Source organism: Typopeltis vanoorti, chromosome 8, assembly GCF_054136105.1.
Source record: "Typopeltis vanoorti isolate ZY-2024b chromosome 8, IOZ_Tvanoo_1.0, whole genome shotgun sequence".
NCBI classification, from domain to species: domain Eukaryota; kingdom Metazoa; phylum Arthropoda; class Arachnida; order Uropygi; family Thelyphonidae; genus Typopeltis; species Typopeltis vanoorti.
This window is the reverse complement of record NC_143556.1, coordinates 44,527,807-44,551,465: the sequence shown is the minus strand read 5'-3', so window position 1 is coordinate 44,551,465 and position 23,659 is coordinate 44,527,807. Positions and strand designations below refer to the sequence as shown.

General features: G+C 35.7%; 1 protein-coding gene across 3 annotated transcripts in view; it reads right to left on the bottom strand.

Moving 5' to 3' along the window:
- The window catches only part of Swt1 (Swt1 RNA endoribonuclease), a 368,135-nt gene that overhangs the window by 164,270 nt on the left and 180,206 nt on the right, over positions 1-23,659 (bottom strand). For all 3 annotated transcript variants that reach the window (XM_090396646.1, XM_090396647.1, XM_090396648.1), the window contains 2 exons: positions 15,024-15,085; positions 6,027-6,124 (listed from right to left, as the gene is read on the bottom strand). In XM_090396646.1, coding sequence (XP_090252772.1) covers positions 6,027-6,124; positions 15,024-15,085 — 160 coding nt within the window. The remainder of the gene's footprint in view (positions 1-6,026; positions 6,125-15,023; positions 15,086-23,659) is intronic.

The window sequence follows — 23,659 nt, the reverse complement described above, 5'->3', positions numbered from 1 at the left end:
TCTCACACCTTACTTAACATCAACCCATCTTCCTATAGCTCTTTCAATACTAACACACTCAACTCAAATATAGACTATGTATTGCTTGACATAATGTCCCATTTACACCATATAACTGTAGCGTTTTGAACACCTTTTCTTTTGGTGCCCTGTCATATACATTTTCTAGATCTACAACTTAAATACAGATCCCTTCTCCAAGAATACCCTGTCATATAACTTTTCTAGATGTACAACTTAAATACAGATCCCTTCTCCAAGAGAGTTCTCCAAGTTTCTCTTGGAGAAGTCTTCCACAATTGGCCTCCTCTCAATTATTATTGCATAAATCTCACCTGGAACAATCAGTGGGAAATACTCCAATCGTCTGGTAAGTGGCGTTATGAATTATGCAGGGCAGCCAATATAAAACTTTTATACCTGCATATTTGAAAATTTCTGGTTGAATATCATCTAGTCTAGTTGCCTTTTCACATTTCAGGTTTCTGATGGCATTTTCTACCTCAGGTACTAATATGCACTCCCTCACTGCATTTATCTTGAATATTTGTAACATTCTTTTTTCTTGTTTCATTTAACAATCTTTAAAACCAATTACTCTAAACATCTAGAATAATTTATCCTCAGTTTCACTTTAGTAAAAAGGAATTTTCATTCCTTTTAACTAAACTCTCCATTTCTAAGCTTTTTCAATAGCCTCCAGAACATTTTGTCAAATTCCTGAAATTTATCCTCTTTATTCTCACTAATGTCTTTATTGCTCTACTACTACTACTGCACATTACTTCAATGTTAACTGTCTTACATTTTTCTGTGTATTCTCTTAGAGCAAATGCTGATGTACTTATTAGGAGATCAATATGAGATCTCCTTTTCCATGACTTCCTCTTTAACTTCCTAAGTAGTCAGTCTATCATGGTTATTTGATTATTTCTAACCTTGCAAACAACTTTATCACATTTCTGTCTGGCTTAATCAATAGATTTTTCTTCAGTCTGCAATTGAGTCTCAATGGTTTCATTCTTGTTTTCAGACTCTTTCATTTGTCTTGAATAATATTCATAGATTGGAATTTACTGTTTACCTCTGAAAGCTTCTTTACTTTGATTCTTTTAAAACTTGTCTTTAAAATTTTCCTTTTGAAAATAAAGTATGAAAGTTTTTAACAAGTAAATTAGCATGTGCTCTGGTAGAATGTAGAGAAAAAATGTAAGACAGTGAATTAATGTGTAAAAGTAACTAAACAAAAGACACAGAAAGACTGGTAAAAATATAGAAGATAAATATTGGAAATGTGGCAAACATTCTGGAGACTACTGAACAAGCTTAGAAGTAGAGTAAAGGGTATTGTAAAAGGAATCAGAGATGATAAATGTAAAATGAAAACCGAACATAAAGATATTGTCATTTTTAGTAATTATTTTGAAATACTATTAAATACAGAAAAAAAAAAAATTATAGAATGTGATTGAAAATATTCAAGAGGAATACAATAAGGAGTATATATCAATATTTAAATTATAAAAAAACTCAACTGTTTGCCATTCAAAATTATCATTCTGTTCAGCAAATTACACTTCATAAGATATTATATTCTTGTTTAATCCTTTACCATATGTTAGTAAACAAAGTTTGCATGCACCAGTACAAGAGACTTCAGTTATTACAGTCTGATTTCCCAGTCTGATTTCACTATTCATCATCAATACAGCCATTTTAACTGTAATAAAACTCCTTGTAAAATTCAAACAAATAGAAGAAAAACAATGGGTAGTCCTAACTCAACCAGCTATAGCTGATTATTTTATGGAGCATCCAGAAAAAGAACTCTTTGACACTATAATTCTTCAGCTCACATATGGTTACATTTTATCGATGATATATTTGAAGTGTGATCCTGCTCTCAGTCAGAATTACTTCAGTTCCTAGAGAAAATAAAACTCCTTATACTCCCATATTAAGTTCACCATTGAATGTGAATTCAATAATTAACTACCCTTTTTTGGATACCTTAATAATTCGTAATCCCACAGGTTATGCTGAATTTTCAGTTTATCACAAGCCAACCTATACTGCAGATACATTCACTCGTCCTCCCACTATCATTCATCAGAGAAAATGGCTATTATCAAGAGTCTTGTATTAGTGTTCATACAATCTGCTCTTCCAATTCCCTTTTGTTACATGAAATGAATAAAATTAAAAGCAATCTAATATATAATGGATATAACAAAATTACCATTAAAAAATTTTTGATAATTATCATCCTTCCATCAGACTACAATCTGATGTTAAAATATTTCAATACCCTACCTTAAAGGAACCTCAGAACAAATAGCAAGGATTCTTTGAAAATTCAATCTACACACATCCTTCAAAACAGCTCAGAAACTGTCTTCCTTTCTACCATCCACAAAGGATGCATTACCACCTCTTTCCTTACCAGGTGTCGATCAAGTACCCTGCTCAGGCCATCTTTGTTATTTTGGACAGACTGGCCATTCTGTATTAATTAGAACTGAAGAACATTAAGACTATATTAGATTTTTGGAATCTGATTTGTAAGCTATTGATACTAGGCATAGATAGTTTTTTGGAAACAGACTAAACTTCTTCATTCCAGCAAGTTAAAATTTGGTCACCTTTTTTTAGAAAATACATGTGAAACTCTACAAAATTATCTGAACCTGAACCAATCAGTATGTGATATGCGAGTTTTAGGAAGTGATCACTATTAACAGTTCATAAGTGGTTTTTTTTTTTTTTTTTTTTTTTTTTACAATTGTTCCTCTGAACCCTAAGTGTAATATCATCTACTTCAGATGTGACCAAGATACGGGCTAATATGCACATGAATTATGCCTCAAGGGCTCACTTTAGTGAATGTGGGTGTGAGGAACCAGGGTACTTGACTGGACCATACCTTATTTCAAGTAATATACATCTGTTATATAAACTCATCCCTCCTCTTCTTTCTTTCTTTCCTTCCTTCTTGCTCCTTTCCCCCCTCCCAATCTTTCCTACTTTACTTTTCTTCATCTCATGCAGTTTTTTTAGCCTACCTAGTAGGCTAAACAAACACAAAAGAAGGCAATGGCAAATCACTTCAGTATATATTTTGCCAAGAAAATTTTATGAACAGAGGCTTAAGTTATTGTGATATAGTGCTGGAAGAGAGGAACTTCCAATGAAGTTAACAAGAGTAATTGAATCAACGTCTTCTGGAAGTTCAACTTCTGATAGAGTAAATCTCAGAAGAAGATGCCTCCACTGTACTGATTTACATAAAATATAAGAAGCATATGCCAGCCTCCTGGCTGGCCAAGTGGTTAGCGTATCCGATCTCAGCCAAAAGGCAGGGTTCAAATCCTGCCATGGGTATGGATGTTTGTGATTGTCTGTGGAAATACTAGTGGTGGTGGTGGTGGTCGGCGGTAGATGGAGTTGGTGTAGTTGTGGTCAGTTGGTGGATTGAGTGGTGGCGACAGAGTTGTAGAGCAGGTGCCCTCATTCAATGAGTCTTTGGACTCCCTGGAGGTGTCATATAATAACAATAATAATGATAATAATAATAATATATCAAGAAAAACTGGAACTGGTGAAGAAAGAGATAAGAACAACTCGAACTAAGATGTTAGGAATCAGTGAACTGAGATGGATAGGGATGGGACAATTTGATACCAATGATTTCATGATGTATTACTCTGGACATGAAAACCATTGAAGAAATGAAGTAGCATTCATTGTTAGAAGAGAATACATTTTAGGTTACAATCGTGTTCGATAGAATAATTCTAATCAGAATAAAAGGCATATCCAGTGAATGTTACACTCATATAGGTGTATGCACCCACTACAGATTCAAATGAAGATGAGGTTAGAAGAATTTTACAGCAGCTTACAACAAGTAGTATACAGAATTGATAAAACAAACTTTCTCTTGCTATTAGGTGACTGGAATGAAAAAGTAGATGAAAAAGAAAAACAAAGCAACACTGGAAAATTAGGTTTAGGACTGAGGAATGAAGCAGGAGAAAAGGATGTTAGAATTTTGTGTTGAGAACAGTTGTTTTCAACTGTTCTCAAACACTTGCCTTCAACAACATAAAAGTTGTTGAAGGCAAAACACTAGCAGCAAAAACACTACATGGTGCATACTGTGGGACAGATCGTGAATTATTGATAGCTGAAGTTAAATTGAAATTAAGGGTTTAGGAGAAACAAAAGGAGACAGTATCAGATTTGATTTAAATCCTATAAATCAAGCATTTAAAGTAGTCAGAAAGAAATTTAAAAAATTTGGAAAACACAGGAAGAAATTAGAAGATATGGGAAAAAACAAAATGTACAGTCATAGATGCAGCAAAGAAGACTCTAAGTAAAGCAACAAGAAAGAAAAATTGTAAAAGTTGTCAGAAGAAGCTATTCAATAGCAGAGGAAAGAAGAAAAATGAAACTTCAGAGAAACAAAAAAGGGTCAGAATTAAGTACAGATTTCCAGAGACAGTCTAGGAAAGGTTAAGAAAAACATCTATATAAAAGGTGCAAGGAAACTGAAGAAAGCAACATAATGAGTAGAACAAGAGAGAGATCTGTTTAGAAAATCAAATTATGCTACAGGGAAGTTTATCCCTAGATTAGGAGTTGTAAAAAGTAATTCAGGTAAATGCTTGATGGAAGAAGAAGCAGTGAAAAAAAAAGATGGAAAGAGTATTTCTAGTTCAGGAGCCTGTGTAGCTCAGTGGATGTGGCGTTTGCCAACCACGGTGCTTGGCCGCACGAAGGAAGACTTGGTTTTGAGTCTAGTCGGCGACTAGAGGAAATTTTTCTAAGCCTTTTTTCGACCGGTTCCCGAGTTAGTCGATCTCTGGCACAGGCAAGTAGGTTTTTCCTCCCGGAAACTCGGGTTTTTCGTCCTGTAAACTCAAGAAAATCGACCGTAGAACCCACATTATTTCAGACATTAAATATATTATGTTAGGGTTAGGGACCACGAGATGGCGGCACATTTGAGCCGTCTCTCTTCACTGAGTACCGCATAATTAGTGATAGCCTTGGGCCATCTATCTCTGATTGGTACCAGTGGAGACTGAACTGCCCACTCAGTCTCCAAAAAGTTAGATAGGGCTAAATGGCCTCGCCTACTCCCCGTATACGGGAATAAAAAGGCGTTAGCTAATTTTTTTTTTTTTTTTAAGAGTATTTCTACAAGAAAGATATAACAAACCATTATAATGAAAAGCGAAATGATATCAACAATGGAACAGCTGCCAAAAGGAAAAGCTCCTGGAGCTGATGGTGTGTTAGTGGAATGATTAAAAGCAACTGGAGATGAAGCAGTGAATATATTGACTGAAATTTGTCAACAGTTTGGAAGAAAATATACTAGCCTAAAGATTGAAAAACGTTAATATTCATAATAACAACAACATTGTGATTCATCTTTTGAATGTAGTCAACAGTCTGTCTCCCTGATGAAGTCCATGTAATATTGGATAAAATATATTGGAGTTTTTAAATAAAATTCTATATAATTTTTACTACATGTTTAAGCCATAAAGTTACTTTAGTGTTGAGTGCACACATTTCATTTAAAGTATTAATTTACAGATATTTATTCTGAAGAACCTGGCTGGAGCTGTTTCTTTCTTTCTAAGTTCATTAAAAGCAAACTCACTATAATGATCTGTTTCTTTGGTTCCTATAGGTTTGTTAAGGTCAGCATTTGTATATTTTAGATGAATGCCTTAAAGTTTCGTATTATTTTTCAGCAATTACCTTTAAAAGAAGTACTCTACTGTGAAGTCAAATACTGCCCTTAGGGGATGCAGCAAGGAGTGGTGACCTGGCTGCATTAATTAGCTTTGAGCCCCCCCCCCCCTTACCGAGGGGACTTAGAACTCAACCCATCCCAATGAGAGATGGATGAGGGGATATGACGATGACTATGTGAAGAATAAACTATTCATACTATTTCATAACTAAACAACAGAAAATAATACATTTAGAAAACACAAAATAGTTACCACATATCACCAAATGCATTTATCATTTCCTGCTTTAGAATGGTTTCAAGAACATCTTTTAGATGAGCCTTTGTTTGAGTTATTATATCATCCAGTTCCTATAAAAGAGAAGAGATTAACTACAGGAATCATTTTAAGCAAATAATTTTAATCCAAATTAATGCTAAATGTTGTAATTATCAAATTGTTTATGTATAATCATCTGACTTATATATTTAGATTTTTCCTGTTGATCTGGATAGTGAAGTTATAACAAATTTTTTTTTTATTTAAAAAAAAAAAAAAGAGAGAAAAGCACCAAAAATTAACTGATCCCACCCCACCCCCCACAAAGATATGATAGATAACAGCCTCCATAGCTCAGCTGGTAACAATGTTTCCTTTTGGCTGGAAAGACCAAGGTTTAAATTCTGTTTAGGATGCAAAGAATCTTTACCAGAGCTTTTTTGATAAAAGATAAATTAGTCAGTCTCACATAGAGGTAGGGTTTCCCTCACAGAAAATTGAGCTTTCATCTTTCACCCAACAAGGCAAACAGTGTACAGATGGTGCAGTGGGTGAAATTCTTAGCATTCCAGAATGCAAGGCAGGCATGCAATGAGGCAATAACATCCATAAATCAGTGGCTGTGATTGCTTATCGTGTCAACCAATCCAATGAATGTTGTCATTTGTCATAAGTTGCTGTTTTTGTTTTCTGAGTATGAGTTTTTTTTTTTTGCATGCATGAAGTGTGAACTGACATGTTTAGGACACCGATATAGAGAAGTTTATAATATGTAATTTTCTATAAATAATTTATAACTTTTTTGCCCATATTTAAAATGGGAAACAATGTTGACAATCTACTGAATGTCCCTATTCTGCCAGAGGTTTTGCGGATTGTATGATTATAGTCGAAGGAGGTTGGAACTTGTATATAAATAACTAATAAAACAAGTTATTTCAGTCTTTCTTTCTTTGGTTCAATCCAGAAAAATAATAATTTACGAAATTATTACTTTTTCCAATTTCTGTGCATGTTATATAGCTGTATTTAAGAAGTGCATCAAAATTCAAATTATCCGTGTCTCACTGTAGTATTTGCCATGATAATTTAATCTCACCATGAAGCATAAACCCTTTGTGCATCTCACAAAAACGACAAGAGTGAAGCATAGCTATTGTTCATTTGATATTTATGCTTTAAATATTTAAAATTATATTAATTGATAAATTAAAGTATTCAAAGTTATCTAACAATTAATTGCATTGGACCAATTACGATGAGCACCGATGTGCTATGCACTCTTAAAACTTTCATACATCGATAAAAATGCAATCGTACAGTCAAATTGTGAATTTTGTAGTGTGGATTGCATAAGCCACACAATAGCACACCAACCTAAATGGGCATGCGACGGTATGCATATATATATATATAGTATGCTGGCCCGGTTGGCCGGGTAAGAATATCTGCTCTCCATCCAAGAGACTGCAGATTTGAATCCCACGTAGGCATGGATGTTTGTGATTGTCTTCTATATGGACTGGATCACCATGGGAGTAGTAGACCCAAAACCTCCAGCAATGGGAGAGGCCTTCACCCTGCAGTAGAAAAATAGGCTGTTAATTTTTATTATTAGTTCTTTCTTTTTTTTTTTTTTTTTATAAAAATATATAGTATGGAGACTTCGGCACCGATTACCACTCATGTTGAAATTTAATGGAGAAAACACATCTAGAAATAATAATTACCAACTATAATAATAGCTATCTTTTAATTCTATGATGATTTTATTTATTGATCTATTAGTATTTAACGTCATACTGCACCTTTGTAATGTCTTTTTCTTAGCAGTCGTAATACCGAGTTTATCGTCGTTGCTTGAGCTAGTTCTTTATGCACAAAACGTGTAATTATTCTTAATCCTTTTAGTTATAGATTTTACTCCCCCTTTCTCTCAAGGCCGTAAGTAAGCTATTTCACGTGCTCAAAGTTTAGACTCAGGAATTGTTTCTGGCCGGAACCAATTCCCTATCTACCTTGTTATATTTCTCTTGTATTGATCCTTAAAAATTTATTTTTATTTTCGACTGCGCCATTAAGGATCACGTAAAAGAATTGTTTTTCTTTCCCCTACATGCAAGAGAAACATTCAGCTAAGCACAAGAAATATCTCTTAAATTAACTCTAATTCAAGCAACTCCTAATTCTTAATATCAGTCAGTCATGGCTATCACTATTATTTGGTCACACAGGTTCTATATTTTTATGAGACAGTGCATTGGTAAAGCAAGATCAGGCAAGCTATTAACAAAACAAACATGCTTATTCATTCTAAGACAAATTAATTACAAAATTTAAACTCCACATATCAAGTGTCTGGTTCAGCCTAATACAACAAGATAACAATGGAGACAATACAAATCACGTGTCTAATTCTCCATACAATCATTCAAGCATTTTCACTTAAGCTTTAAGACAATGACATTTAAATTTCACATAACTTTTCAGACAGGTGGATAGACTTAAACACACTTTATCTTTACTCATGCTATAAACAAGAAAAAATTAAAGTTTTTTAACCACATTCAATTTAAATCCACATTCAATTTCTTTGCATTACACAACATTAGCAAATTCTTTAAAACTCTACATAATACTTATTCACATTCAAACAGAAGTACAGCTTTCCGACTTCTCTAATACTTTCTTTGCTAATCGACAATAGAAGCAACATTCGTTGCTTAATTTTCACAATCTAGGAATTAACATAAAACATCTTACATACAATCTTGCTACCTCAGTGCATACAGTCCTAGATCTAAAGGTATACGGGCACATTCCGCATCTTCAAAAAAAATTTCCGATAGGGCTCTAGGTTATGGCAGCAATACTGCAGCACATACTTAGATCATTGAAGAATCATATGGTAGGACATCTTGAAAAGACTGTCTCCGCTGCTATCTAACTTCCCATCTTCGTCGGAACTGCTTGCTCGCAGGAACGTGACTCTCCCCCAGTCCTCAGAAAGGGCTTGGCACAGGAACAAAACTTCGAAGCGAGAGCCCTTTGGCCCCTCAATTTCTGCCTTTTATCTCACTCTCCCAATCTTGGCCTTCTTCAAATTAAGTCCCCTGGATTTACTGGAGGATTTTTCTCCACCACCCATGCCATCATTGAGTTTTGGAGGAAAAACTCGTAATCCAGTGACCTTGTCGCTAGCCTTAGGTCTATTTGTCTAATCCGGTCTGAGCTTATTTTTTTGTCTTTGCAATTCTAGTGGTTCTTATAAAATTATTCTAACAACTTGTTACCAGATTTAATACAGTAAAGTGAGTTAAACATTATTTTAATTACAAGCATTTTATGTAAATTTAATTTCCCATGTAAAATCGACATAGAAAAAAATATTACTGTTTTTTTCTATACGAGATTTTACACCACTAAATTTATTTAGCTAATAATTACTATGCCAATATTTCTGTTCCAATATTCCCATGCTGTTTTAATAAGTTAGTAATTATTATATTATATCAAGTACCCTTAAAGGAAACTCAAAACTAATTCACACCTTCTTTCCCTCTAACATAGTAGCATTATTCAGTTTTACCAACTCAAGCTATTTGTGGCAAGGAAAAAAAAACTTACAAGATTGAAGAACAGCTATGGGGCTCACCACCTATATTTTCAGGGAACATATTGAAAATATATCCCTAAAATCATGTACCTCCTTTCTGGATATGTTCTCCATTTGGCCACACGGTGGAGAACACTGGAAATTTTTTTATCATACTTCGACAGCCAACAGGATCTGTTGGGTAGTCAGCTGACTAGAGTGTCAAGGATAGGCAAATAGCTGTCTGCCTTTTCTTGACATTCTGGTCACCCAACTATCCAACACATTCCCTATTCTTTTCTGTTTACACAAAACCTACCTACATCCAGTTCACATTAGAAAAAAATAATAATAGCAGTATCTCTTTTGTAGACACTTTAATTACACCAGCCTGATGGATTCCTGACAATCTCTGTTTACAGAAAACCCACACACCTGTAGATACATTCACAAACAACTCACACCCCCTCCCAACAACAGTATGGCATTATTAAAACTTTATATAACAGGGATAAATTAATTAGTTCAGATAACAGTGCTCTCTCCACTAAACTTTATAATCTACACAAAACCTTAGCCAATGGCTACAATTCCTACTTTCTATCCAAAAAAATTAAAACTCCCACACACACACACCCTCTCCAGAACAAAGACTAAACTAAAGCTATCACCCTTCCATATATCCAAGGCACATCTGAAAAACTAATAGAAATCCTAAAAAATAAATAAAACCTTCCAACCACTTATAACCCATATAAAAAATTAACATCCCTTATTTGCTCCACCAAAGACCAATCACAGTCCCTGGACCTTCCAGGTGTTTATGAGGTCCCTTATAGTTGTAAACTATCCTACTATGGCCAAACAGGCATGACAGCCATCAACAGCAGAATTGCTGAACAATCAATGATTTTTCAATGATTGCTAAACAAAAAGTTATCAATGATCAACTTCTTCACTACCCAGAAGCTCACCAGTTAATCAACACCAGTATGGATTCTGCCAATCCAGATCAACAGATGATATCTTAGCCTACATCATTCACTACTGGACAATTTCCATGGAAAGGTTCAAAGAAGCATGTGCTGTTGCCCTTGGCATTTCCAAGGCTTTTGATCGTGTTTGGCATCAAAGCCTTAGCAAACTGCCTTTTCTTCAGTCTACCTGCCACCCTCTGTAACTGGATAGCCAGCTTTCTCTCTGGTCACTCAATGCATGTCATGGTGGATGACACCCTCACTTTGAGCTCTGCCATCAATTCAGAAGTACCTTGGGGCTCCACTCTCTCACCTACCCTCTTTCTATTATACATAAATGACCTACTCTCAATCACTACAAATCCTATTTATAGTTTTGGCGATGATAGCACTCCACTCATTCTACTCCTTTGACAAACCATGTAGTTCTCAAACATCCCATACATCAAGATCATCTGCAACCAGTGCCTTCCTTCAGAAATACCATCCTTCAGTGGAGCAAGGATAACCTACTCACCTTCAATGCTACCAAAATGTAGTCCTGCCTTTTCTCTTGCAAAAGGGATCTCTGCTCACTTTATCTCATCCTCAGTAATACACATATCACCAGACAAGATGAACACTCACTTCTTGGATTGACATTTGCCTCCCACCTCTCTTGGCACAAACATATCACAATAGCTTCCTCAGCTTTTAAAAAACTAGACATTCTTTTCCACTCAAGAAGCTATTTTACACCCATTTACCCAGCTACTAATCCAATATAAATCTCAAATCCAACCATCCTTAGAATACTGTACACACATTTTGGATGTGCAACTAAAATCTCCTTAAAAATTCTTGATGCTGTCCAGATGAGAATAATTTGGCTCATAGATGATCCTCCCCTCACAAGCTCATTTCAACCTCTATTTCACAGACACTATGTTTCGGCTCTGTGTCTCTTCTATGGGTACTTCTATAGTCATTGCTTCAGCGAACTGGCAAACATCATTCCTCCATTTGCTATTAGGCCTGTTACAACGAGAGCAGCTGCTGTTCTGACATCTCTTTACAGTACAACTGCAAACTCATCGAACCTACTTTCCTCTTCCTCATTTATTCTATCTACCTTTATCCTCTGGAACAACCTTTCTCATCATATATTTCCCAACAATTTCAACCTAAAGCTCTTTAAGAAGAATGTCAATAGGTTTCTTCTGTCTCAACCCTCATATTCACCTCTCACACAGCACTGATGTATATAAAGTTCTTGTACCATTTGTGTTGAAAGTTTATTTTTCACTTGGTTAGAGTATAATAAATTTAGTTTAATCCTTTATCCAAGTGTGAGCAAACAAAGTTTGCACCTGAAAGTATCTTCAGGACTGGGGTAAGGTGGTGCAACACCAGGAGGACTCCTTGCAAAGGTGGAGCAAGCTACTATCACTCCTATCTCAGTATCTCCCATAATGCAAAACACATCTCCTTGCGGATATGTCTAATGTTATGCATTAAGGGGAGGGCCATTACCCAGACTAGTTTCGACCTTTATTGAGGTCTCTTCAGGGCCTGGCTCCCACTGACGAGACCTCAATAAAGGTCAAAACTAGTCTGGGTAATGGCCCTCCCCTTAATGCATAACATTAGACATATCCGCAAGGAGATGTGTTTTGCATTAAGGGAGATACTGAGATAGGAGTGATAGTATCTTGCTCCACCTTTGCAAGGAGTCATCCTGGTGTTACACCACCTTACCCCAGTCCTGAAGATACTTTCAGGTACAAACTTTGTTTGCTCACACTTGGATAAAGGATTAAACTAAATTTATTATACCATTTGTGTGGAAGGATAAATATACAAAATTAAAAAATATTTTTAAAAAAAATCTGGAAAAGGCACAGGATATAGTGCTAAGAGAAAAACTATTCAAAACTACAATCAAATGGAGTAAAGAGAACATTACATCAAGCAATACACAGTATATTCAAGCTACAAGTTAACAGTTATAAGTGAAGATGACACAAGGAGCTTGCTTGAAAGAAAGAGTGCATACTATCTCACATTGTTATGCATTAAACATAAGGGTAATATTATGAAGAAAGTGGCATTAAGTTAGATATTAAAATTGAACATTTCATTCTCAGCAATTCACTTTGTGCAAACATTATACTCTTAAATAAATCCAGTAAAGTTTGCAAAATTCTATAATTAAATTGAATAATTATAGAATTTAATTAAGAAATTTGGTATGAAAATTAGCAATAAAAAATAAATACTATGAAAATAGGCAGGAGAAACGAATGAAAACATGTACTGCATCCTGAATGGAGAATCCTATAAAACAAGTAGGTTGAGGTGAGTTGTGCAGAGCAAGGTTTATAAAATGAAAGGGAGAAGTGCAATGCGCTGTCATCTGCAAAATTGTGCATTGGGTTGGAGGTCAACTGAAGTAGATCATTAATATATAGCAGAACTTTGTGTAAATCCTGGCATTAGTTGAATGGTGAGAGGATAAAGAACCATCCACCGTCACTCTTAGTGTGCATCCAGACAGAAAGCTGGCAATCCAACTACAGAAGTTCCGAGACCGACCAAACGATGATAGTTTGCTTAGTAAGCCTTTGTGCCAGACCCAGTCAAAAGCTTTGGAGAGATATCAAGTACAACCACCTGAGATCTGCCAAACTTCTCCATGGCATTTGTTCAGAGATGGGTGACATAAGTGAGCAGATTGCCAGTAACAAAATCCATACTGGCAGTTTTTTATTAGGTGGGTGCTTTCAAGGTAGTGTAGGAGTTGGAATTGATGATTTTTCCATTACTTTAGGTGAGTGAGATGGGACAGTAGTTGCAAGGCAGTGACTTACAAAAATAAAGGAACCAGAGATGCAATAGCACTGCAGATATATTTAAGAATTATTTAAGAACAGCTTCTAAATCAGGAGAAAAAACATGTATATTTGTTTCATAGACTTTGAAAAGGTATTTGACAAGGTACCATAGAGCAGACTTTTTATTATATTATACCACATCAGAAATGAAGAAAAAATGATAGATCTTATTAAAAACCTCTGATAAAAACATAAGGCAGCTGTTTTATTAAGTTTTGGAATTACAGAGTTTGTAAAAATCAGAGGAGGCATGAGGAAAAAGGTAAATGTCAGTAGAATTAAGATAAAGTTTATATAATTTGCAAATGAAAAAGCCATAAAGGCTTTTTCATTCTCCTAAAGCAAAAGCTTACAAATAATGATTGATGGCTTAAACAACAGTAAAAGCAGCATAATGAAATTATGATAAATACATACAAAGGCAAGATAAATATAAAGACATAACATGATATGATAAATAAATACAAAGACAAAATGTATGGTAATGATTACAATACCACAATACTCAGATCTAATTATTGTTAACAATAAAACTCAACAAGTTTTGAAATTCAACTATCTGGAAAGCTTACTTAAAGAAAACAACTCCTAAGAAGGAATTAAATCAAGAGTAATGCATGAGTAAAGCAGTATTCATGGCAATGAAGAGTTTACTCACTACACGTAACATAAATAGATTATCACTAAATTCCTACATTTTGAGAATTGCATGCTGTATACATCAGAAAGAGATACTGACCAGTTTTGAGAGACAAATTGAAACCCTCTGACATAAGGTGCTGGAGAAATTCAAAAAAGGGGAAATGGAAAGAGAAAAGAACAGACATGGAAGTTTTAAAAAAAGCAGGAGAGAAGATAAAAAATTCTCGAAAGTATTCAAACAAGGCTGAAATTTGTTTTAGCCTTGTTTTGGGATATAACCAAAGACATGACTTCTAACTCTTAACAATTATCAAGAGGAAACTGAAGCAAAGACCATGAGGATGTCGAAGAAGAAAAATATTTATTAAACAACTGAAACAAATCACCAGAAGGGCAAGTACTCAGAAATCAAACACCCAACAGATAATAGAACTATTTGGAATGATATGGGAAAGATGCTGCCAAACAACCAGTCCACGGACTGAAATAGTCAAGAAGTTTTATTAATTATAGAACAAACTTCAGTTAACTAAAGATGAAGGCTAAAAGTAAACAAAGCTAAGCAATATCACTTGAAGCTGGTCTATTCACATAAGGTAATCAAAGATGTTTTTTACATCCCCAGATGTAAAAAATACAAAGAAAGGTATAAAAAGAGTATCTTACATGGATTTGACTAGTCAAAAAATTTATACTTTTCACAAATTTCTAATATAAGCAGAGGTTTTTATTATTATAATAGGTTAATATATATCATAAATACAAGTTTTCTATCTCATCATAAATTATTATTTATTTATTTTTGAAGCCTATTGGTTCCTTATTTTAAATAATTATTTTGGTTTTATTATTTTATGCTAGTGATAAATGACAACAATTTCTAAATTAAAAAATAAGAAATTACCTCTCTTAGCTCCTCATCAATCTTAGGTTTGGGAGAAACTACTTTTATGGTAAGCTGGCTTGCTAAAAAAATAATACATATACAACTACATTTTTTTTTTTTTGTATATTGAACTATATTTATCTCAAATATTATATCTAATATTCAAAATAAATATTAATATTTAATATAAAACACCTCTATTTAATATAAAATTTAATGTAAAACATCTCTATCCTTAAGATTTGCCTTATTTATCAGGACTTCAGCATTGCAGATATTATACTATGATTTCTTAATGCACTTCTAACTGCATCATTCCATCCAGATTTGGTCTTCTTAGGTTTCTTTCCTGACATCCTCAAATCAAACACCTATTATGCTAACCATTCCTCAACCATTCTGCTTAATTGACCATACCACCTTAGATTAGCTACTCACAGATTCTTGAATGTCAACAAGTTCCTTTCTAATATCTTCATTTTTAATATTATGCTACCATTGATATCATCCACACATTCATTTTTTTATCGAAATTCTCATATCTCTATGAACTGATTCATGTATGGTATAGCTTGTTATCTAACATACAATTCCAAAAGAATCAACAAAATTTCTTTCTTAATTCTTTCTTCAATTCTCAACCTTCTCTACAGGCAGATTATAGTATTGCAAACACTGTAATCCGCTGTATCACCCTTTTCACCTTATATCTGGAGTGAAAAATAAAACTGTAAAAAAATAAGATATCCACACTACCTTCATACCCCCACTTGAAACTAGCTGCCCCTACATTCCATTAAGGATCAACTCCTTCATCTCTCAATTCCTGGTGTGTATAGAGTTCCTTGTTCCTGCATGTTAACAAATTATTGGCAATCAGGAAATCAGCCAACAATCACTTGGAAAGAACATAAAAAATACATATGAATTAATGACAATGGGCAGGCAGGTGTAGCAGCCCATGTCTTGAATGCTAGGTGCAAAATTAAATAGGGGAAGAAAAAAAAAACCATACATCATCACAAGTTCAAATAATAAAGGCTTCTTTTGAACCAAAATAAATACATTGATTTAAGGTTTTAACTAAGAAGGGTATGCTGTTCTTTATCTCCTCCATAACATTATCTTTCTCAGAAGCTACTGAATAATTCCATGATTCATTCACCCTCCCCACTTTATTTATCCTCTTAACCTTAGAAATACTACCTGACATTGCCATAAGTTACTGATTCTGAACCAAGTCCCAGGCATTGATGATTTCTCTCCCCTTTAACTGATCAAGCCACTGCGCATTGCTGATCTGTTTCTTTAATTATCATAGTTCCCTACTCTGTAATTCCACACATTTCTCTTGTGCTTCTTGTACATGCCTAGCCACTCACCACATCAAAACCACATGATCATTCTCCACAATTGATGGCATATATTATCACTGTATGAGATGATATTATTAAATGTAACACTCAAGTCCCATGTGTTGCTTCAATTACATGCTGTATATGATAATCATCCCTAAGTATCAAAAGGAATTCAATCTCTTTACTCCAACATGTTATTTCCTTCTTCCACAGTTAAAGTCACCTTATTATAGTTATAGCCTTCCTGTTGCTCACCAGTCTCATCTGTCTCAACATTTCCTAATCATCTCCCTGTATATTCGGTCTGTAGCAACACACCACTATATCTAATTTGTTTGCTTAAACTCACACCAAATGGCCTCAAAGGAATTATTATTACTGCTTTCTTCAAGTTGAAAGAATACAACTCTTCTGAAAATCATCAATAATACCCCACCTCCTTTTTTTTATTTATTTATAACAATGTCTCAATGACCAATGACTTGTGGGCTGATGAACTGTATCAAGAATACAAAACTCTGCACCCTTATTCTTAATACTCCTTGCATTGGTGTATAAACAGTGCCGGATTAAGGGGCAGGCTGACCAGGTGCCCACAAAGGGTGCCAAACATAGGGGAATGCCAAAACTAAGGTCAGCACTAGGGTCTTAGAGCATGTGCTCCTTCCAAAAATAATGAAAATAATGATTCGCAAATTTCAAATTCAAAAATGACAGTTTACTTCCGGAAAACGTCAATTCATCATTAGAAACTTTACAATTTTTAAAAGCAAGCAATTTGCAGAATATAGTTCCAAATATATGGTTCACATTGAGAATTTTGTCAGCAAAATTCTCAATGCAAACCATGTATGATGTAGCAACAGCTGAAAGAAGTTTTTATTATTATTATTATTCAGGCCTCCATGGGGTCAAAAGACTCATCGTGGGAGGTCCTTTCTAAGAAACAAAAGTCTATCAAGACTCATCGAGGGAGGTCCCTCCTATGAAACACAAAGTCTATCATACCACTCCTTAAACGCATTGACCATTCTCGATCTCACAGCTCTTCACCATTGCTGCTAACAAATAGTCCTTCACAATTTCCCAAGCCCTAATGATATCCCGGCCTTCCAATTCCTCCCTCCACGAAACTTCACCAAGTTGAGGTCTAAGACTATTATAATCACCTGCTTTATAATTCCACATACGTTCCTGTTTCTTTGATACCTCTGCATGTCTATTCATTTTCCAAGTCAAAACCATATGGTCACTCTCTCCAACTGGTGGGAGAGATGTCATCTCAGTTATTATCAACTCTTCTGATGCTATAACCAAATCCAAAATTCTTGAACCTCTTGTTCCCTCTGTTACATGTTGCCTAAGACATTTGTCCCTCAAGAATTCTAGAAATTCCATTCCCTTATTGCTACATGCATCTTCCTCTCCCCAATTTATACTGCTGTAGTTAAAATCTCCATAACAATCATTCTTCTTGCACTTGCCATGCTCAACTGTCTCAACATCTCCTGGTCCCCACCCTCTGTGCTCTTTGGTCTGCAGCAACACCCCACTAAGTATCCTGTCTTGCCCACCTCCACCTCACACCATATGCTTTCAAAATCATTAGTGTCACAGATTTCCAAAGCCTCCACTCTTAGAGGGCATAGGTCATCACCAAGTCGACGACCTATGAAGAATCTCTACATTCATAAGCAGTACTCCACCACCACACTTTCCCTTCCCATCCTGCCGAAAAATACTGTACCCAGCTACTTCCATTCCTGTTATTATATCCTCTTCTGTCAACCATGTCTCGGTGATCCCAATAATCTTTGGCCAGGCTGATGTTATCAGTGCCACCAATTCCTCTCCCTTATTCCAAATACTCCTGGCATTAGTATAAAGCATAAAAATGCCATTGTTTCTATACCCAGCATTATCTCCCCCTCTAGACTCCACTGGGCTCAGCGTTACCTGATGTCGTTCCCTCCCCCTTCTCCCAAGTACCCATTCCCACAAGAGGCCACCCCTGCTACCATCAACACTGGGACACACTGACTCGTTCAGAACAGCAGTCTCTTCAGATGCCTACATCCTTCCTCATTCAAATTCAAGCGGTCTCTCGCATACAATTCCTCTCAGCCCTCAAACGCACTCCAAGCATCCACATATTCCAACCCTCTCTTCTGACACATTCTCGCTATTATGCCATTCAATATCACTGCTCTTCTGCTCAGCTTGTCATTATCATACCTAGGCAACACACACACACACACACACACACACACACACACACACACACACACACACACACACACACACACACAATCTTTCCTCTCTGTGTCTTCTTTCGAACCACCTCAAGCAAGAATCTCATATCTCTCGCTGCCCTATTTACACCACCACTCAAGTCATTTGTTCCCACCATCACAATCACCTCATCCACGCTTTCACCTCTCTTAACTGCCAAAGCCACACTTTCTATCTTTCCTCTTGGCAAACACTCCTCATGCATCCTATTTTGAACACCACGAATCATCGAGTCCCCATACATTACACCTCTTACCACCCTATTCCTCGAATACTTACATGCATCTCTCTCTCCTGTAACAGTTTCTCTCTGTGCTCCCCTACTTACCTGCTTTCCTGACATCACTCTATCCCTAGTCCCTGTGCTCACTTGCATTCCTCTCATTCCCTCTCTCCTGCTATTTCCATTCTTTCCTCTTCTATCATTCCTATATCTGACACTCATTCCCTCTCTTCCACTTATCCTATTCTCACCTCCTCAATCATTCATACAACTCTCATTCCCTCTCTTCTGATGTTCCCATTCTCTCCTCTTCTATCACTCTCATAACTCTCTCGCATTCCCTCTCTTATACTGTTTCTATTCTCTCTTCTTCTACCATTCCCATAACTCTCTCTCATTCCCTTTCCTCTTTGTTCCTATTCTCTCCTCTTCTCTCATTCTCATAACTCTCTCTCACTCCTCCTCTGATTCGCCTTGCATTCGTCTCTTCCATCCACCTAATCTCATCTTTCACACCTCATCTCATTCCCCAGACATTCCACCTGCTCTTTCAGCTCATCTATCTCTCTCTGTAAGTCTGCCACTCTTGTTTACCATTCATCCTCCCAATTGAGACTATCTCCTAAAACTTCAGAATCATCCAACCTTTCCATACTCCCCACTCTTATTATTTTATTCTTACTTCTCTTGCCCTCTAACATACAGTCATCTCTCTACATGGTGGAGAATCTCCCGTCTCTGACTCAACGAGGTCAGTTATGGTCATTTCTAAATCACCAAGTTCCTCTCGTTGCCTGCATTTTGGACACATACATTTTTCCCCTTCTCTCTCTCTCCTGCCACATATACAATCGCCGGGACGCATACATTCTGCAAGTCCTGCATCATGCTACAAAATCCCATATGATATCATGCAAAATGGAGTCTTTAATGGGTAGGAGGACTTGGCGATTTGCCATTTGCAATTTTAACTGCTGCCACCATTATTTGCCATATAGTGTCAAAAAATAAACGCTAATAAGTATTAGGAAGTATAACTATAAGAAAAAGTACAACAATTACAAACAGAACATTTAAGTACACTAGATATAAATAAATAAAATGAAATAACTAAATAATGAAAACTTATCCTTCGTCTTGTGTTCCACCATTACGCATTCGGTTCCGACCCAGTCTTCTCGTTAATCAAAATATACAATATCGCGACAACAACTAACTTCAAAAAACAACCACTGAAGTACACTCGTATTCCAGAAACAACTTAGCACTACAAAAATGTAGAAAAAAAAGAACTATTCACCGATTAAAAAGCACTTTCTTCAGCACCGCTCAAATTTCCCGTAATGTGCTATGGCGACTGTAGCGCCACTCTCAAATTTTTTAGCAAATTAAAACTTATCAAAATATATTTGCAATCAACAATGGGGAGTGAGAGATTAAATTCTTTAGCCTTGTTATCTATTGAAACTATTGTTGCTCAAAAAATACATTAGTGAAAGAATAAAAGTTTTTGCAGATTTAAAATCAAGGTAAAAATATATCCAAATTATAATTGATTAAATTAAAAATTACAGTGTGAAATCAATAATTTTTGTTTGTAATAATTTTTATTTGTATCTTTTTTTTATGTAGTATATCTGACTGAATAAAAATGATAAGTAGAAATAATGAAGTTATGAAATTATTAATAATTTGAAAAAATACTTATACTTACAATTAGAAAGTACTTAAGTATAAAAAAAAACTTAGGGGCATCACACACGGAGTCTGCCCAGGGGGAGCGAAATCATCTTGGTTCACTCCTGTGTATAAGCACAGTGTTCTCTTGGCTTCCTGTTTCTTCCCATCATTCAAGTTCTTGAACACTGTTGCTCCTACTGAGGCCATTCCTGCATCCCTATCTTGTCTTTTTTTTTTTTTTTCATTCTTTATCTCACACCAATTCTGATATCTTACACTCACAGTCCCACCATCTAATTTTTGTTTCCCTGACTGGTTACACACTCTTCTCCTCTCATCAACAATCTACCTAGGCTTTACACTGCTGATCTCACTCAGATGTAGACCATATGCAACAAACAGCTCTCTTACCTTCAAATTTATCCCCTACATCCACAAACTCAAGTTCTCTTCCTGCACGTTCTACCTCATCAAGCTCGTCTCTCAGCTCTCTACTATTATACCTTGGCAACACACAATTCTCTCTCTCTCACACACACACACACACACTCCTCTGTTTCACTATCACTAGCAACACTCGCGAATCCTGTGCAACCTCGTTCACACTTCCTTGCAAATCATTTGTTCCTACAAGCCCAGTCAACTTCTCTGCATTACCTATACTCTCCACAGCCTCAGTCACTCTTCCTATCATTGCTCTAATAGATACTTTTGACACCTGTTCCATTTTTGCATCTTTCAACATAGAGTCCTCATACAAAATTATACTACTTCCCATATTCCACTGCAATAATTTCTAGCACCTTTCTTCTTATACCTCCAACTATTAATCTCTTCTCTAAATGTCCTATCTCACTCTGCATATGCCTCAATTCATTCCTCAACTTCACTTCTTTTCTAACATCCTTACTCATGTTCATATCTTTCATACTAGCTTTTTTATCATCCTACCTTTGTTCTTCTATCATTCCACTGGCTTTTGCATCTTCTACCCTACTACTCTATGACATGTCATTCACCACATTTATACTAGATTCACTATTCCTGACTTTTGATACACTCATATCATTCTAGCCATTATCGATTGCTTTTTTCACCTGATCACATACCCACTTTTTTTAATTAACTTTCTTGCCACTTACTCACTGCTCTTCTGCAGTATCTCTTTCTCTTTGATAACAAAATGGCACTCACTCTTTTTGTTATATTATTGCCACTACCACTCTCAGTCACTGATACATCACTGCCCATCAACTCCATATTCAAGCTGCACTTTGCTACATATTCCTTCCATCCACCTTAAAAATCATACCTTGTCCACACCTCACATTTCACAAAATGAGTAAAATAAAAATTTAACTAATGTATAGACATCTAGCTTTTTTGATGCCCATCACTATATTTGTATACATCACTAAGTTTGTCTGGTGGAAAGGCTTATATGTTGTCTATTCATAACTGCATATTTTAAGGAAATTACAACATAGATTAATATTAACTAAAATAAATTTAATTAATATTCCAATATTTTGACAAAGTCAAATTGCTATCGTCAAGGAACAAAATACAATAAGATACATGCATGCAGGCACTAAGCAATGAAGATAAATATGTAAACTGAGAGTAGGCCTCAAGTCCTAAATAGTGGCCCTTAGTGAGCTAAACATTGGGCTAAATACTTGGGTGTTGGCCTGAAGTATGAAGGATGAAAGCTTCCCAAATTTAGGAGTTTCATGCAACCAAATTTGCCAAGATTAGGGTAGTTTCTTAAGGCAGAAGCAGATTCAAGGAAAAGTCATTCATATTTATATTTACTGCAATGGAAAAAAGTGGCTTTCTTCCAGTGTATTCTATAGTGGATGTCTAAAGTATGGTCAGTAAGTCCTAAGTGACTGCACTGATGGAAACAGATATAGTCCTTATGTTGGACGGCCAATATCAGCAATTCTGATGTTGGCTGTCCTGTTTGTTTGGCCATAGTAGGATAGTTTACAACTACAAAGGACCTGATAAACACCTGACAGGTCTAGGGACTGTAGCTGGTCTTTGATGGAATGGATAAGGGATGCTCATTTTTTTTATATGGCCTGGAAATGTTTGAAAGTTTTTTTTTTTTTTTTTTTTTTTTTTTTTTTTTTTTTTTTTAAGAATTTGTTCATTCTTCAGATGTGCCTTGGATATATGGAGCAGTGATAGCTTTGGCATAGTCTCTGTTCTGGATAGGGAGAGAGGATGTGCGAGTTGGATTTTTCACATTTTTTGGATATAGTAGGAATTGCAGCCATTGACTAAAAAGGATTTGTGAAAGTAGTCAAGTTCAGTGGAGAGAGCACTGTTATTTGAACATTAATTTAGCTCATGTTATAGGCCTAATGGATGAAACAATACTAAGAAAGGATTAAAAATATTATTTAATTCTTCCAATATTTCATCTTCATTACTGAGACATTGTCAGGGATTACAATATGAGACGTAACACACACACACACACACACAGGTAACACATAACTAAGTGCAATACATGAATGAAAAATGAGCCCTTACTAGGTAGGGTGCCCTATGTGGGCACCTGTTGGTGGGGTGCCATTGGATTAGTGTGTTACCAAGATGCCTGGGATAAACTGAATCCCGAAGTATTAGTGTTTCCAATATGTTGGGAAGTTTTATGCAGCCATATTTATTTAGATTAGACTGATTTTTGAAAGCAGTTACAGTTTCCAAAAACAGTCTTTCTCTTCTAAATTTACTGTGATGGAGCACGGTGGTCTTTTTCCAATTGATTCTATGAACAGTATCTAAAGCATGATCTGCAAAGCCCAAATGACCATTGTCATGACTGCAGATGTATTTTTTGTGTTCTATCAAGCAGATGTTGGTTGATCTTCCTGACTGTCCATAGTAGGTGAACTTGCAGGAACAGTTTACTTTATATACTCCAGTCACAGAGAGAGAGAGAGAGAGAGAAGGGAGATTATCTTTAGTAGAATAATGAAGGTAGCAAGTTTTCAGTGGGGCTAGAAAGCTGTGCTGAGATTGCATTTCTTTAAGATTTTGGCTACTTTTTCTGAAGTGCCTCATACATATGGAATGATGATAGCATT